The sequence below is a fragment of the Oreochromis aureus genome, linkage group 17, assembly GCF_013358895.1.
Source record: "Oreochromis aureus strain Israel breed Guangdong linkage group 17, ZZ_aureus, whole genome shotgun sequence".
Lineage (NCBI taxonomy): Eukaryota > Metazoa > Chordata > Actinopteri > Cichliformes > Cichlidae > Oreochromis > Oreochromis aureus.
Window position 1 is genome coordinate 28,469,876 of NC_052958.1, and position 15,211 is coordinate 28,485,086.

A 15,211-nucleotide genomic window follows, 5' to 3' on the forward strand; every position below is an offset into this window, starting at 1 on the left:
GACAAAGAAAACCAAACTGGAGATGTTTGGCCATAACCGTCAGCACCACGTTTAACAAAAGCTAAATGCATGACATCAGCACAGTCCTACCAGCAGTCAAACAGAGTTGCGGAGGGGTGATGGTTTGGGCTTGTTTTGCAGCCACAGGATCTGGACACCTTGCACTTGTTTAGTTGACCACAAACTCTGTATACCAAAGTATTCTAGAGTCAAAAGCGAGGCCAACTGTCCAACAGCTAAAACTTGGCTAAAGTTGAATCATGCAAAAGGAAAATGCAACAGAATCACTGAAAAATTCAAGAATCGAGATGTTGCAAGAGCCCAGTTAAAGTCCAAACTCCAATCTGACTGTAACGCGGGACACTAACGGAGCTGCGCAAGATTAAATGCCCACAAATACCAAGGAACTATAGCAATGCTGTCAAGGAGAATGGGCCCAAATTCCTCCACAAAGATGTGAGAGACTGATAAAGTTATACAAAAAAACGCTACAGCTTAAAGTTAGGATTGACTTCTGTATACTTCTGACTTATCTGTAACTGTGACAATGTTTTACAGGTTCAAAAGAATAAATATAGAAAGTAACAAATAAAAGCAGTCCAGGCTTTGTTGCTATACTTGTCCACTCACTACTGAGCAAAGCCAGGCTAAGGGAAGCTATAAATAATAAAAACATAATAAAATTATTACAATGCACCGCTGCTGCCAACTTGATATGGAGCCCTAGGTCTTGAGCCAAACAGTAGCATAATAAACATCACCCTGCACCCCATCTCTGCCCTCATCACGTAGAGTTTCCCTCCCACTGCCTCCTCTATCAAAAACACAATTACACCCCTGCATACAACTGTAAATCCAGTAAAAAACAGTTACTATGCTGCTCTGCCAGCCAGGCCAAACAGCCATGCTCACACACCTCCCAACAGGCTAGACAGCCTTTCTCTGGTTATAGATAGATGCTAGTGGTGAGTTTTCACAGGCCAGAGAGCAGATGGTCTGACTGAGCAGAATCAAATCTCTAACGCTACAAGGCCACGCAAAGACATGATCTGGCCGTCTCTGCGCTCAGTTGCCAACACACTGCTAATAGCTTCTGAAAGAAACCAAGTGGTGGGAGCTACTTTCTTAACAGTCATGCCATACACAAGCACAGAGCTGGTGTAACATTGAGTTTAGTGGAGTTTACTACATCTTCAAATGAAAATGAAAACTTTATGATTTCTCAACTAAATCTTACATTAAAGAAAGCCTTTGAGAAAAAAAAGTTTACAATCTGTATAAACTCTGGATCCCCTTTAGAGTCAGGTTAACCCGAAACACTGAAGCAGATACTTCATTTCTTGCCAGGTTTCCCAACAATAAACTAGAGTGTAGCTTCTAATGCAAAGACACAATTTTTGAAACTCTTTCTTTAAATATTTGTGTTTCATCCACTTGAACCCACAATACTTTAAGTTGTAAATGAGACCTAAATATTCTAAATGCTGTTTAGTTGCTGATATACAAACAAGGACAGTTTAACCACATCTGCTAGGCGTCAGTCTCTCTTTGATGGGGGGCGGGCACATATAATACAGTAAATTAAATTAGTACATGACACACATAATGCTTGATAAAGTTCCACAACATGGATTTTTTAGATATAGGGCAGCGTTCCCCAACCCCCGGGCCACAGACTGGTACTGGTATGTGAGTCGTTTGGTACCGAGCTGCGAGAGTTGAGGCTCGGGTGTGAAATTGATGGTTTTCAGGGTTTTTAATCAGTTTTTATTGTTAACTCGGTTTCCTGATGGCTCAGTTCAAATATTGGAACATTAGAGTAAAAACAGGACAGCAACCGTCCTAGATCTATGAAAACAATGGAGGTTGCCGGTTGACTGCATTGAATATTTTCATATTTGACAACTGATTTCAAGTAGCTGTGGTGGCTAACTGACTGAGTGTACGACACCCTCGACCACTTTTGATCACCACGTAGGTACACAGTTAGCACCTGTGAAACAGCTGAAAGCGACCTGCCTCCATACAGTCGTGGGCCGACTCGGATTGTCCTGCAGCTACTCTCAGACAATTGCTAAAGGTTTGCAAAATAACTGCTGTTTTACAAACACAGATTGCCAACACTTTACAATCAGAGTGTGCCCAACAACTTGTCTGCAACTCATCGCTTTGCAATCGGGGACTCGAATCACCTGGTTGGCAACTACGTATATTTTTTAAAAAGCAAAGTGAGCGTCTTTTTTTGTATGTAGATGGCAACAGATTTGCAGTTGTCACAGATTTGTAATACTCAAGTGCTGTATTATCACAAACAGACTGCATGTAATTGTAACTTGACTTATTCAATCACAAACTAATAGCAGACTGACTCTGTTGCATTTATCGCTGTCTTGATGCACCAAAGTTGCTTTGAAGATGGCAGCTGTTTGCATGTGGTTGTGGCCTTTGTCCCTGTCTTTGAAACAACAAGAGTGTGAGTTCATTGAATGCAGTACAGTGGCAATAATTTTGGTACTGATGTGGTCTCAAACCACTAATTTCTCTGCAACTTCAGCATAACTAGTTTGACTCTCCTGGTCATGTTGGGCTTTTCTGTTTGGGATCTTTTGTAAAAGAGCCTTCCTGCCACCTCGTACAGTCCAAGGAAATATGTGTGAGATTAATTGTTGATTCCAAAACAGGGAGGGATGTGCAGTAGATAAAGTGCTTCAAATTTAGAGAATAAAGTGACTAGACAAGCGCTAAAGGCCTGTCCATTTGCCAACTGTAATGCCATGTTGCTGCCACACATACAGAGAACCTACATGAACCTCGGCAACCACATTGCCTATCTGTACACACAGTGTTTGCCTACCTTGTTTTCTGAGAGGTTCACATCTGTTGTCTTAGCTGTGGCGTCCAGGTCAGTCACTCCTCTGTTGAGGTTCAGATCCTCTGCTGCTAGCGCCTGGTTCACTTCCTCGGCATCAATGTCGGTCTCTTCAGCGACGGTCGGCGTCTTCTCTGCACCTGTTAGCTCCCGAGCTGAGCCCAGGAAAGTACATACACACACAGGTGGATAAGCACGCACACCTGCACACACACACATGTAGGCGTGAGCATGTACGCACACACACATGGGTGGACAAACAGAAAAGCATTTAAGAAAAAAGTTTCCACACAGCCACAGTATGCTAAATATTTGACTATTTTTTATATTGCCACACAGAGGTCTAATTTAATGTAAATTTAAATTAAATGTACTCTTGGGCGCACACTCAGGCTTCCTGACAGTTTCCATTTAGTGTTCCTGTTGCTGTTAATTTATTTTCAATACAGAAATCAGTGGTGGTGTCTGAGTTTTTACAAAGCAGATATTAACTGTGATGATCAACAAAATTGCTTCCTGTGACACAAAATCAAAACAGCTGACTGTTCACAGCCAGCCCTCCCACTCTTCTGCTTGTGGCCCCATCGCTTTTAATCCAAATTTTAATGGAGATATCAATTTTCCTTTTATTTGGTAACGACTACTTTTGTTGCTGTTAATAGTTCCAGCAATCCAAACATGTTAATTTAGTAAAAAACACTGTTGAAAGCTGCTACAGTTTATGTGAGATCGATGCACTGAAAGACATTTTTAAAAAGTACCATTAAAGTCAATTTAAAAAAAAGAAATATGTTCATTTAACTTGATATATGCCAACAATGATTTCAATTATGAGATGCCTCCTGCCTTCAGATATTTCTGCTGTAGCACTCTTTGTCACAGTCACTGAAACGCTTCCTTCCAGTACCTGGAATTGTCTTTATCCAATTCAACGTGAACCTTGTAACCAAGGAAAGCCTGTATATCTATATTTACAGTTTTAGTGCTGAAGCAAAACTGCAAAACTGCAAAACTGCACTGCACTTGAAAACTGCCCACAAAACACAATTGCATTTGTTTTCTAGCTGTTGAAAATACACTTGACTAGTATAGGGGCTGTTCCCCCTTCACTAGCAAAACTATTTGAGCTGGTAAATCCATCTGCCCACCACTGGCTATCACGAAAATAAAGCAAATAAGCATGAATATAAGAATATCACAAAACTCCACGTATAGTGGAAATACGCTCACTTTCATCTATTCACCTGCTCGTTAACACAAATATCAAATCATCCAATCACATGGCAGCAACTCAATGCATTTAGGTACGTAGGCATGGTCGAGATGACTTGCTGAGGTTAAAACACAGCATCAGAATGGGGAAGAAAATGTGTTATGGTTGATGGTACCAGACGTGCTGGTCTGAGTATTTCAGAAAGTGGTGATGTACTGGGATTTTCTCACACAACAATCTCTAGGGTTACAAAGAATGGTCTGAAAAGGAAGTATCAAGTTCTTTCCGAGCTCGTTACAACCAGTCTATTCAATTCAATGACAGGATAAAATCTGCACTGTATGTTCCTGGTATGCAGAGGAATGCATGTCTGAATCAAACATTGAAGGAGATGGGCTCCAGCAGCAGAAGACCACACAGGGTGTCACTTCTCTCAGCTCGTTTTCCCCTCTTGTGCACCCAGCTATTAATCCCCTCCTCCCCCTCCACTTAAACCTCATCTCCAAGAGTTTGGAAGGAGCACAGCTTGTCATCCCGTTAGAAAAACTTACCATTCAAAACCTGCTGCCAGTACTACTCTCACCTTGTCCTCCATTACCCCTCGTAATACTCACCCTTTCTACTCAACTGGCAAAGCTCTGCTGCCCGGTGTTTACCCGTGCTCCTGCTACTGACACAATTTCCCCCTGTTGTCTTTGCTTCCCTGTTCAGCTTCAACTCTTTCCAGATGACTTTGTTATTGTTAATTACACTGAGAGAAGAAAAGAGCTAAGCTCCTTTGCAGGGAGACTGTTGCAAATTGAGAAATGGTGCATACATGGGCCTGGGTGGGAGCCATTTACAAATGACTAAAGAGAACAACCCTTATACGTCTTGGATAAATGATTACATTCAGCAACACTTCTTGGAATTTGTGACCCTGGTATGATGTTAGAATATGGCATAAGTATTTCAAGCACTTTAGAAAGGTAGATTTCCCTGAAATGTATAATTCAAATGAAAAGTGATATGTAAAATTAGCCAGCTGTGCATGTTTCACTGCAGGCTCTACACAGATTAAGACCAAATTAAGCTTTAGGCTCAAACCACGGCTCATATAAGAAAGTCAGCCAGCAGCTGCCTTCAGCCTCAGTGTCCACCCAAGTCCACTGTGAGTGCAAACGGTGGTGACAAGAGGCCCAGGTGGCAGAGGTCTCCAGTGCCTCGGCAGAAGTGCAAGTAAGGGAAGGGCAGGGTTGACCTGAGGGAAGGGGGAACTGAACCCTTCTTTGTCTCCAAAACGCTGAGGGCAGCCAGGAGACAACATAAGTGCACTGCGGGTAACCATTAATTAGACTCATCTGCATGGAAACTTATATGCAGTGCATATTTTTCTGATTAGTACAGAGAACAGGGGGAAAAAGTTATAAAAATGTAATCAGATTCAGTCATTTACCTTGTTTAAGCTGCTGGAATATTCTGAAAAGTAGCAGCAGCAGCAGCTGCAGTTGTTCATTACTTTATAAGTGAGTGTGAATTGAAAGAGAAGGGGAAGAAAACTGTGGAATCACCAGCGCTTCAATTCACTGTTAAAATGACCAAAATTAATCTGAGCTTTTACTGTTTCTTAGTTGAAAAGGGTTAAACAGGTATAAATGAACTGGAAGCAGGTGCAGCTGTGTTGTTTTTTGGCACTCCATAAATAAAATAGTCAGAAATCACACTGACTGCATCAAAATAACTTGTTCAAATAAACAGTTTTTGTTTTGTGTGCTTTTAAACTGTAGCTAAAAAAAAGTTATCATATAGCCCGTGGGCTTTTTACCCAGTGTATTTAGCATTCAATGACTATCTAGTTACTGCTGAATGGATATTCATGCCTGTGGCTCTGTTATAACTCATGCTAAATTGAACTGTAATGACACTGGCATTTGTTATCATTCAGTGGGCTTCGTTAGATCCAGTTCCAAGGTTGGAAGCTGACTTTCCAAAGTTCTTTGTTGTTTATATTACTCAATCTGGGTTGGACAACTCCTCTGAAACAGTACAGAAACATTGCTGCACACTTTCTCCTCTTCCTTTTCTCCCTTCTTGTGACTCCCTGCTGTTCAACCCAGTTCTCCATCCCCTCTCCTCTTTTCTAATCTACATCTGGTCTTTCTTCTTCCTTTCATCCTCCTCCTGAGTTTATTTTCCCCTCTAACATCATTTCCTCTTCCTCATCTCAACTAGACATGCCTTCCTCCAGCACACTATCTCCCCCTTTTTTTCCTCCCCTCTCCTCTCATTGCCATGATAATTAGTTCTTCAGATAAGCACATTGGCTGTGCGTGACGGCGCTTGTGTTATTTAACACACCGTGACAGTGAGTGCGTGTGTACAGACCTCTCTTTGTATGCATGTGAGGTCCTCTTTACAATGTGTGTGCGATGCACAGTTAGAGCGCGTGGGTGATCTCTGGGCTCATCAGCATGTGAAAACGAGCTCGTCTTTGGAGGGCTGGAGGGGATTCTGCAGAGAACATATCCCTGCCCGGTGTGGATCAGGGCAGGGAGGACGACCAGCAGCTGGCTGCTGTAATATCTGGAACAATGGTGTAAAAGAGCTGCATTTGATGACTCCTTGTCTTGTCCTCTCAGGACCCCACTGAGAGCCATGTGTCCCCGGGCTGCCACACAACCCAAGCCGTCCAGACATCAGGCAGCGGATAAAAGTGGCTCAGCCCACCAGTGTTGTTGTGCTGTTTCTCTGTGTTGACTCATCCATGATATTCACTCTAGCATACCCTTCTCCTTCTTGCCAGTTTGGGCACAATACAGGCAGGAATGAGCGCATCTACAGCTGTGTATGTGCAGTGCGTCTCCAGTACAATCTGTTAGTGCAGTCTGTGGACACATGACTGTGTGAAGTGTGTAGGTGTTTGTGGGCACTGGGGAATGTGCTGACCTTCAGATTTTGCTTTACTTTTAGGACTTCCACAACTGAACTGATGACACTTCTTTCACATTTTTCTTTTGTTTCAATTTCAAGGCCTAGAATACTACTTTGTTTAGGGCGTTAAAAACATGCTTTTTAGGATTACAATCTGATAGCACAAGTGCTAATGGACTCTCACTGGTTCTTCCTCGGACTCTTTCCTATCTCAAGGCTAAAACTGAAACTGACAACACAACATTAGAGGAGTTAGAAAAGCCGATAACCTGGGTATCAACTCAATGGATGCTTTTATTAATGTGAATATTGGTACCATGGCAACATTGCTGAAAAGTTTAACGAGCCAACACACACAATATCACATGTTTATTTAACATGACTGTTCTATCTAATGAGACACCTGTGTTGATTTTCCCATCAAAAGTCATTTGCTAACCGCTGGACTCCTTCAAAGGATTTTACCTGCTTTTAGAAGTCCTGGGTTTCCTGACAGCGTGTCATAATAGCAACGCTTTAATTAGATGACAAAAAGCGCAGATGAGGTTATCTTCTCCTAAATGTTCTACCTCCGATACGTCAGGAAGTTACAGCATAAAGCCACGCTGTTGGACATGCACACGGTGCACAAGCATGTAAATGTTTAAAAAAAAAGAAAGAAGAAAAAAACATTTTTGGTTCCAGTTGTTATCAACATGTACAGAGGAGGTCAAGAGAAAGGTCCAACAGTGAGTGTCTACAGCTATTTGTAAAACATGGTGGAGGCTCTGTCATGGTTTGGGGGCAGGATTTCAGCCAGCGGTTTTGCACATCTGAAAAGCATCCAATTGGCAACATCTCCATTTTTTAGCACCACAATGAGCCCAAACACAACTAATATGGTATAACCCCAATGGTCTTCATTTACTAATATTCACATTCTTAAACTGTGTAAAAAATAAGCACGTATGCTATACTACTGTCCAATTAATAAAATGTGACCGGCCTATTTTGTTCTTACATTTGATAATAAACGAGAACAGTTCTGAACCAACAGTCTCGTATAATCACCATACTCTTCCGCCCACATTTCTCTTTATAAGGAAATGCCTTCAGGTGAACAGAGAAAGTGGTGACGATACTGTACCTCTAAGGCAAGAAAGCAGCAGAAAGTCCAGCTGAAGAAATTGAAACAGTTGTGTCTAAAGGCTCCTTTCTCACTCACTATGTGTTAATAGACCTCTCTGCATTGACTCATTACTTGTAATTAATCTCTGGCTCTCTTCCACAGCATGTCTTTATCCTGTCTTCCTTCTCTCACCCCAACCGTTGGTGGCAGATGGCCGCCCCTCTCCGAGCCTGGTTCTGCTGGAGGTTTCTTCCTGTTAAAAGGGAGTTTTTCCTTCCCACTGTCACCAAAGTGCTTGCTCATAGGGAGCCATATGATTATTGGGTTTTTCTCTTCGTGTATTATTGTAGGGTCTACCTTACAATATAAAGCGTGTTCAGGCGATTGTTGTTGTGATTTGGCGCTATATAAATAAAACAGAATTGAATTGAATTGAACTGGTGGAAATGATAGAAGTTTTCAGTATGGTTTCCTCCGAGACACCCACCATGGCTCAAGTAAAAGAAAAAATTTGGACATCAAAAGCGATCAGACACTCAGGGCAGATTGGAATAATGCGACAAAATTCGCCTGTTGCATTCAGCAACGATATGTCATTTTTAATGAAAGATACGATAATTTAAGAGAAGATAAAGAACACAGGTTCAAATTAAAAGCCTACACCTTTCCATTGAATATTCTGTTTTCTTTATATTAAATGTAATAATTCTTTTATCATTTAAAATTCAACTGTAATTTTTAGCATAATAACAATAATAAGGATAATAATACTTCATTTGCTTGTCCAGATGGTCAGAGACACTTAAACTTGTTTGTACAAACAGATTCAGATACAAATATTATAAATGCCTGATGAATGATGATGATGAATGTTCATACGCGTGGGTTACACACAGATTTTATTATTATAATTGTATTATATTAATATTTTAAATCAGTTTCATGTCTTCCAGTTTTGCTTTTACGTTTTGTTACGGATAGACACTAACAAACTTCTACAACATTTCAGTTACTATTCTTAAGTGTTCTCAGTTGCCAGTGGTTGCACGACTTCTATTTTAGAAGGACCTTGATGTCTCTACTGTAGTCCACTTCACGTAAATTACACATTGATGCTTATGGGGACAAATAGACCAGAGGTTGGCAACGAGGCCACCTTGAGCAGAATAGCTGCTAAATTTATATCGGATTTAGTTTATACAACAAATTTCTGTTAAAACAGGAGGCATCACTTTAGATTTTATCAGGAGGTAAAAATAATGAATTGGTTACATCCTACATTAGTCTCGTGGTGGTGAATTAAGGAGCAGAGCGGGCTAAAAAGAAAACCTTCTGGGCAAAAACCAACAGCCATCAGTCTGTTTGGATGCTACAGTGTTATGGTAACAGTGCAGCATCCAAACAGAGAACATTTTTCCTTGTGAGGAAAGACAAAGGTGAAGAGAGTCTTGCTGCATAATGAGGATGGCACAGCAAAAAAAAAAAAATAAAGATTTTGCAGTAAAAAGGCATAAACATGCCATTTTGAATGATGTTCATATCAACTGTTACCATAAATTATCTTGGGGATAATTTCAGTATTTCTATGAATGCAGAAGCAGAGAGGTGATTGGAAATAAGCGAGGCAGTGGGAAATTACACAGGATGGAAATTGCAAGTATGAGTCTTATTCACTCAGCCACCTGGACAACCTCCAGCTAATATGAAAGAGCAACACTGAATCCACCCACAATGTAGGCACTCAATTTAACAACGTTTTGTTATGGGCGTCTAAAAAAAAAAAAAACAAGCTCTATCAGTCTATCGGCAGCACAAGCCTGGCTGTTTCTATCAGCGATGTGCCCTTTGTTGGCACATGAAAATGGTCCAGAAAGTCTGCTCTCAAGGTCTGCTTTTAATTTCAGACACACCGACAATGTTTTTACTGCCACAGCCAAACAAGCCTCAAGTCTCCTTCACAGCACAATCACAGCACATGCCTCTGAAGCACTGCATTACATCAACCCACACACGTCTATCTATCCGCTCACTCCCTGCACAGTTCTCATCTGAAAGTAAACCTCGTAAACAGCTGTATTTACTCGTCTTAAAATCATAGTGTGTTTTATCTAAGTGGGCGCTTTACATGGCAAAATAACATTTCTGGCATCTTGCACAAAAACAATCTTAGACTGTCTCTGTATGAACTTGCCTGTCAGCGTTCACTAACAACTCCTGCTGAAGGTAAAACAACAAATGAATTCCTCCAAGACAAAAAGTCACTCAATCGTTCGTTGCATTTGCTCCTGACCTCTCCTCAGCGAGCTCACATCTACTTTTTGTCTTTTAATAAGTTCAATTCAAATTGAAAACTCGCACGAAACATTCACCTTGCACTCTTTAGCGCTTCCGCAGCTCCACCATTCTCCAAAGTGATCACAGTATGCACAACTGAACTTGCAGTAAGCACTTTTTAACAGACTTGAGGCCACAGCAGAAGTGCTTTTATAGAATAAAAAATGGAGTGGTGTTCGTGTCTACCTGTGACCGAGGAGTCATTGCTGTTCTTGTCGCTGTGGTGGTCGTCCTGTCCATCAGTGTTCTGCTGCGTGTGCTGCAGACTCAGTTTGTGACAAACTTCAAACGCCTGCCCGACTGTCCGAACGATACGCATGGCCTGGCTCTGCGAGGGTGAGGAGACAAAGAAAGACAAATAAATGCAGCTGTGATTCTCAGAGTGTTATCAGCGGCATTTTTGTGTTGACATTTGGTTTGAAAAAAACCCTAAAAAACTCTTTGCTGCGTTGCATTTTCTAATCGACTTCATCTAGTGTGACATCTTTCTCCTTTGGCTTCCTCTGATTGGGTTTCTGCAGGTGTTTACCCAGAAACCAATTCATGTTTCTGGGTATAAGGCAATGCAAACCCCATCACTCAACACGAGCCACCAGGGGATTTTACCAGATAAGACCGAGCCCAGTGTTGGATTCCGACTGGACCCAGAATCACTCTTAGAAATGTTTCCCGCCTCAGATACAACAAGCCCAGAAGACGGGTGTGAAGGTCAGCTGCTGATTCAGTTTCACATGGATGTACTGAGTTACATGACGATATCTGAGATCATTATGTTGAGACATCATGATGTTTTTGTGGGGCCATCATTGCAACTGACCAATCACATTGTTGCGATGGTTTGCAACTTAAGTGGGGAGGAAAAATACTGAAACTGAATCGTCCTGTAGTGGAAAGAAATGCAGAGTCACAGAGTCTACATAAGGAAGAGGCAGAGCTACAAAGAAATGAACAGGCTTTCACCCGTGAGACTGTTTCTCTACCGATGTACTGTAAATGTGGAATTATTACACGTGGACTCAGTGGACTTGCTTTCATCCATCTATCTTTGATCCAATTCAGGGAGCCCATCCCAGCTGTCACAGAGTAAGGCTTACATCCTGAACATGTTGCCCAGCTATATCAGTTTTTAAAAAAGAAACGTGTCAGTTACATGTTGTATTTTCTTTAATTTAAAAAACATAAAGGTTAAGGTAAAGATTTGGGTTTCCGTTTAAACTTTTTATGTCAAAAAGAAGAAAAATTAGACATAAATGACAAAAATGACACATAATACTTTACTTTTTTCAAGGGTGTAGACTTGAGGTCATGTTAACAATCCAGTAAAATGTGGCTTACATCAACCGAGGTATTCAAGATTTATTGGTGGAAAACTGACAAAAAGCAACTGTGATTCTTACAAATGTGGTGTGTGTTGTCAACATGTAGACAGTACTGTATAAAGATTTAAAATATCACATCACATTTGACCTCTGACCTCTCCTTTTAGGTTAATAGACTGATCTAAGTTCAAAGGTCAAAGTGAGAAGCTATTTAAAACTATGTTTCTTACTGCTATTGCATTAATAAATAGGAATACAGGGAATGATATTTGGGGATTCTTTTGCCTCCAAAAATCATGTCACATGACCTCTGACCTCACTTTTGATTTCACATCTGCATTTCTTTTAAGTTGACCCCAAAAATGCTTTATCTTCAAAGAAAATATTGCCAAGGGAAAGAGAATGAGGTGCCCAGTTAATTAGCAATATACGATAGTATTAGATTATATAATATTATATGTGTACGTTATTCATGTTAAGTTATTTACAGTTTATCCCTCTCCTACTATACTATTCTCTTAAAAGTAAATACTGCCCAGAGACTGAGCCGCCTTTGCAGAACTTTGTACTCTCTGAATAATTCTAGTTATTATTATTATTATTATTATTATTATTATTATTATATTGTAGGTGCAGCTTTTATTTTTTTGTTTGGTGGGGGTGTTTGTATTTCAGCACACTGAGAAATTTCTCCTTTTTCCTCCTTCTAAGGCAGACTCTTTCACAACACTAACAATTTATTAAAAAGAATTTCAAACAAACAGCAGCCTGTTTTAAAAAAAACTATATATATATATATAATCCAAACTCTGAATTTCTACTTTTGACTGGATTTCACTTTACCCGCAGGCACACCGACTTTAGTGTCTCTGCTCATCTCCTCCTCTTTCCTCCTTCTGCCCTGCTCTGAAAAGGCAGGTCAGGCGAAAACAACTTTCAGCTTTCTATCTCCTATCAGGCATCTGGTCTATCTCCTCATGGTAGAAAGGTGTAAAGGCAGAAAAGATTTCATTGTAAAGCACTCATTCTCAGCTGAATGAGCATAAATGGATGAAGCGTGGCCCAAAAGCCACAACACAATACACACATGACTGAAGGACCACATCCTTTCTTGCCCTGCTTGTCAACACTGGACTAGTTTGAGGCTGTGTCCTGTAAGTGCTAACAGCACTAATGCAAGCTCTATATGGGATCAGAAAACAGTTGATGAGTTAGTGGGTTTTGACAGCATCTGAGCTACTTGGGCTTTGGCCTCAGCCCACAGATGTGTTTCTGTATCAGTAGTGAGGTTTGTCTGCAGTCTTCTTACAGCACATTTTATTATTAATTTTTTTTTTAATTAAATCGACTTGCTTCAGTTTAATTTAGTGCTGATGTTACCATAGTGACCAGCCATCAGGTGCCACAACCAGCAGAAAGAATTTATGACCTCCCAGTGCATCACATACCTTCTGACCCTTACAGAATCAACAGTCGTGATGACTAAGCTGCCTTGCTGGCATAAAAGCTCAAAGCCTCCTGTAAAAGCCTCCACTTTGTTGTGCTCAGTCACCTCACTAAAAGTCACTGACAGCATGCGGCCATTTGAAAACTTTCAAAAAAAACAAAAAAACCCAAAACAAAACACTTTTAAAACCATAGCAAATAAAATTTCAAGCCAAACTTCCAATAAAAATGAACATCAGAAATACACTCTGTGCAAGTAAACACCCTGCTGTCAGCTCAACTAGAATACTAAGGTGCAAAATAAGCATTTGGTTTAGCATTGCCTAAGTTTGTTTATTAAAGTGTAAAGAAAAAAGCACAGTTATTGTCTGAAACAATATTCCATTGTACTCAACATTAAAGTAGCAGGCGTCCCACTCTGTGCTCCCTCTGCATGCCCGAGCTCCTCTCCACACCTCAGAGATCAAACCGAGCCATACGAAGGAAGCTCATTTTGTTTGTATCATTGACCTCATTTTTGTGGCCATATGTGAAGGCCATAAGTGATGGTTGGCACATAATCCAATTGGTTCACCACAACGGTAAAGCTGACCACGTACAATTCGCTGGTTGAGCTCATGCTCCATGTTGCATCAAGATCACCAGATAATAAAATCATTAGCTAGGGTAGCATTTCCGTGAACCACAGAGGAGCATGCCATTGGTTTCTGGCTTCAGATTTGGAGGTTTTGCTACCACCACATTGCATGCTACAGGTTGTTGCAATTAAGGTAGTCAAATCCCATGATCTGGGTAAAGCAGGGACTTCTTTCCAACCAAGAATGTCTGTCAATCCCAAATCATTTCCAATTTCAATCATCCTCTGCTTCATCGTCCTCTTAGGAGTTCAATCAGCGTTATTTTATATATAAACTATCAAATCTAATCAAACTATATATCTACAGTTTAATAATGCAATAACTTTTGCACTGTCCACTTCCTGCTGTGACAAAACAAATTTCTCACGTGTGGGACTAATAAAGGTTATCTTATCTTATCACTGCACAATCTAATTTGTAGAGGGATGAAAAACAGAGCTGTCTAAGAATCCTCACAGTGACATTACTAAATAACTTCAGAACCAAACAGAATTGAAGAACTAACAGTTTTCAACCTCTTAAATTGTAAATTGCTATTATGAGATTTTAGGAATTCCTAAGGACTTTTATTCACAGTTGCAGTGACCAACTGGTAAACTGATCACCCAGAGACTGAGCGTGCAACACACATAGCACCCATATTTCAAAAACATATATAAAAATTCATAGACTGTAATGTAAAGGGTGGATTGGTTGTTTTGTACTATATAGAAAATGTCTGAAGAGTATTTGCCGGATCAGCAGTTAAAGCAGTGCTTCCCTCCACCTTCATAAAATACTCTAGTGTTTGTTTGTCTTAACACATCTTCCTTATTGGTATTCAGTGACAGTGTCATCAACCAACCAGGCGTCATGAATACAAGTAGCTGATATTCAAGATTATAGTGATAAAAATGCAAATTACAAGAGATGCACAGATGTATTCAATTCTGACATCTGCCTTCTCTCTTTTCTAATTTTCTGGAGACGAGTGTTAATATCTTGAGACATCATTGCTCTACATGCATTAAGAAAGGAAAGAAAAAACTAGTGACCCTTGAAGGCAAAACTCCACTCAGAGCAAAACCTCCAATTTCACCTAATTCTCAACTTTTTTTTTAACTAGGAAAAAGTTGTTCTGAAAATGATAGATGAGGTTATTCAAAAATGTTAAGTATACACTTGCAGGCATCTCACATTTGGAGCAACTCTTGCATCCTTCACTCATCTTTCCTCCTTGGAGCTGTGGTTTTGTTTTTCCATGCTCTGCCGTTCCCATCTTCTTCATTTCCTCCTCCATTATCTCACCCCCACATCATCTCCTCCTTCTCTGTGGACCCCATTCATGTCTTCTCACCCCATGCTGGTCCTCAGACTGACAGTAAACAATCGTGT

At 40.5% G+C, this 15,211-nt stretch overlaps 1 protein-coding gene across 2 annotated transcripts in view; it reads right to left on the reverse strand.

Moving 5' to 3' along the window:
* Positions 1-15,211, reverse strand: part of nos1apa (nitric oxide synthase 1 (neuronal) adaptor protein a) — a 216,299-nt gene that overhangs the window by 73,423 nt on the left and 127,665 nt on the right. Inside the window, exons 6-7 of one of the 2 annotated variants that reach the window (XM_039600969.1) lie at positions 10,621-10,762; positions 2,855-3,072 (exon numbers count right to left, since the gene is read on the reverse strand). In XM_039600969.1, coding sequence (XP_039456903.1) covers positions 2,855-3,072; positions 10,621-10,762 — 360 coding nt within the window. The remainder of the gene's footprint in view (positions 1-2,854; positions 3,073-10,620; positions 10,763-15,211) is intronic. The other variant, XM_039600970.1, reaches the window with a different exon arrangement.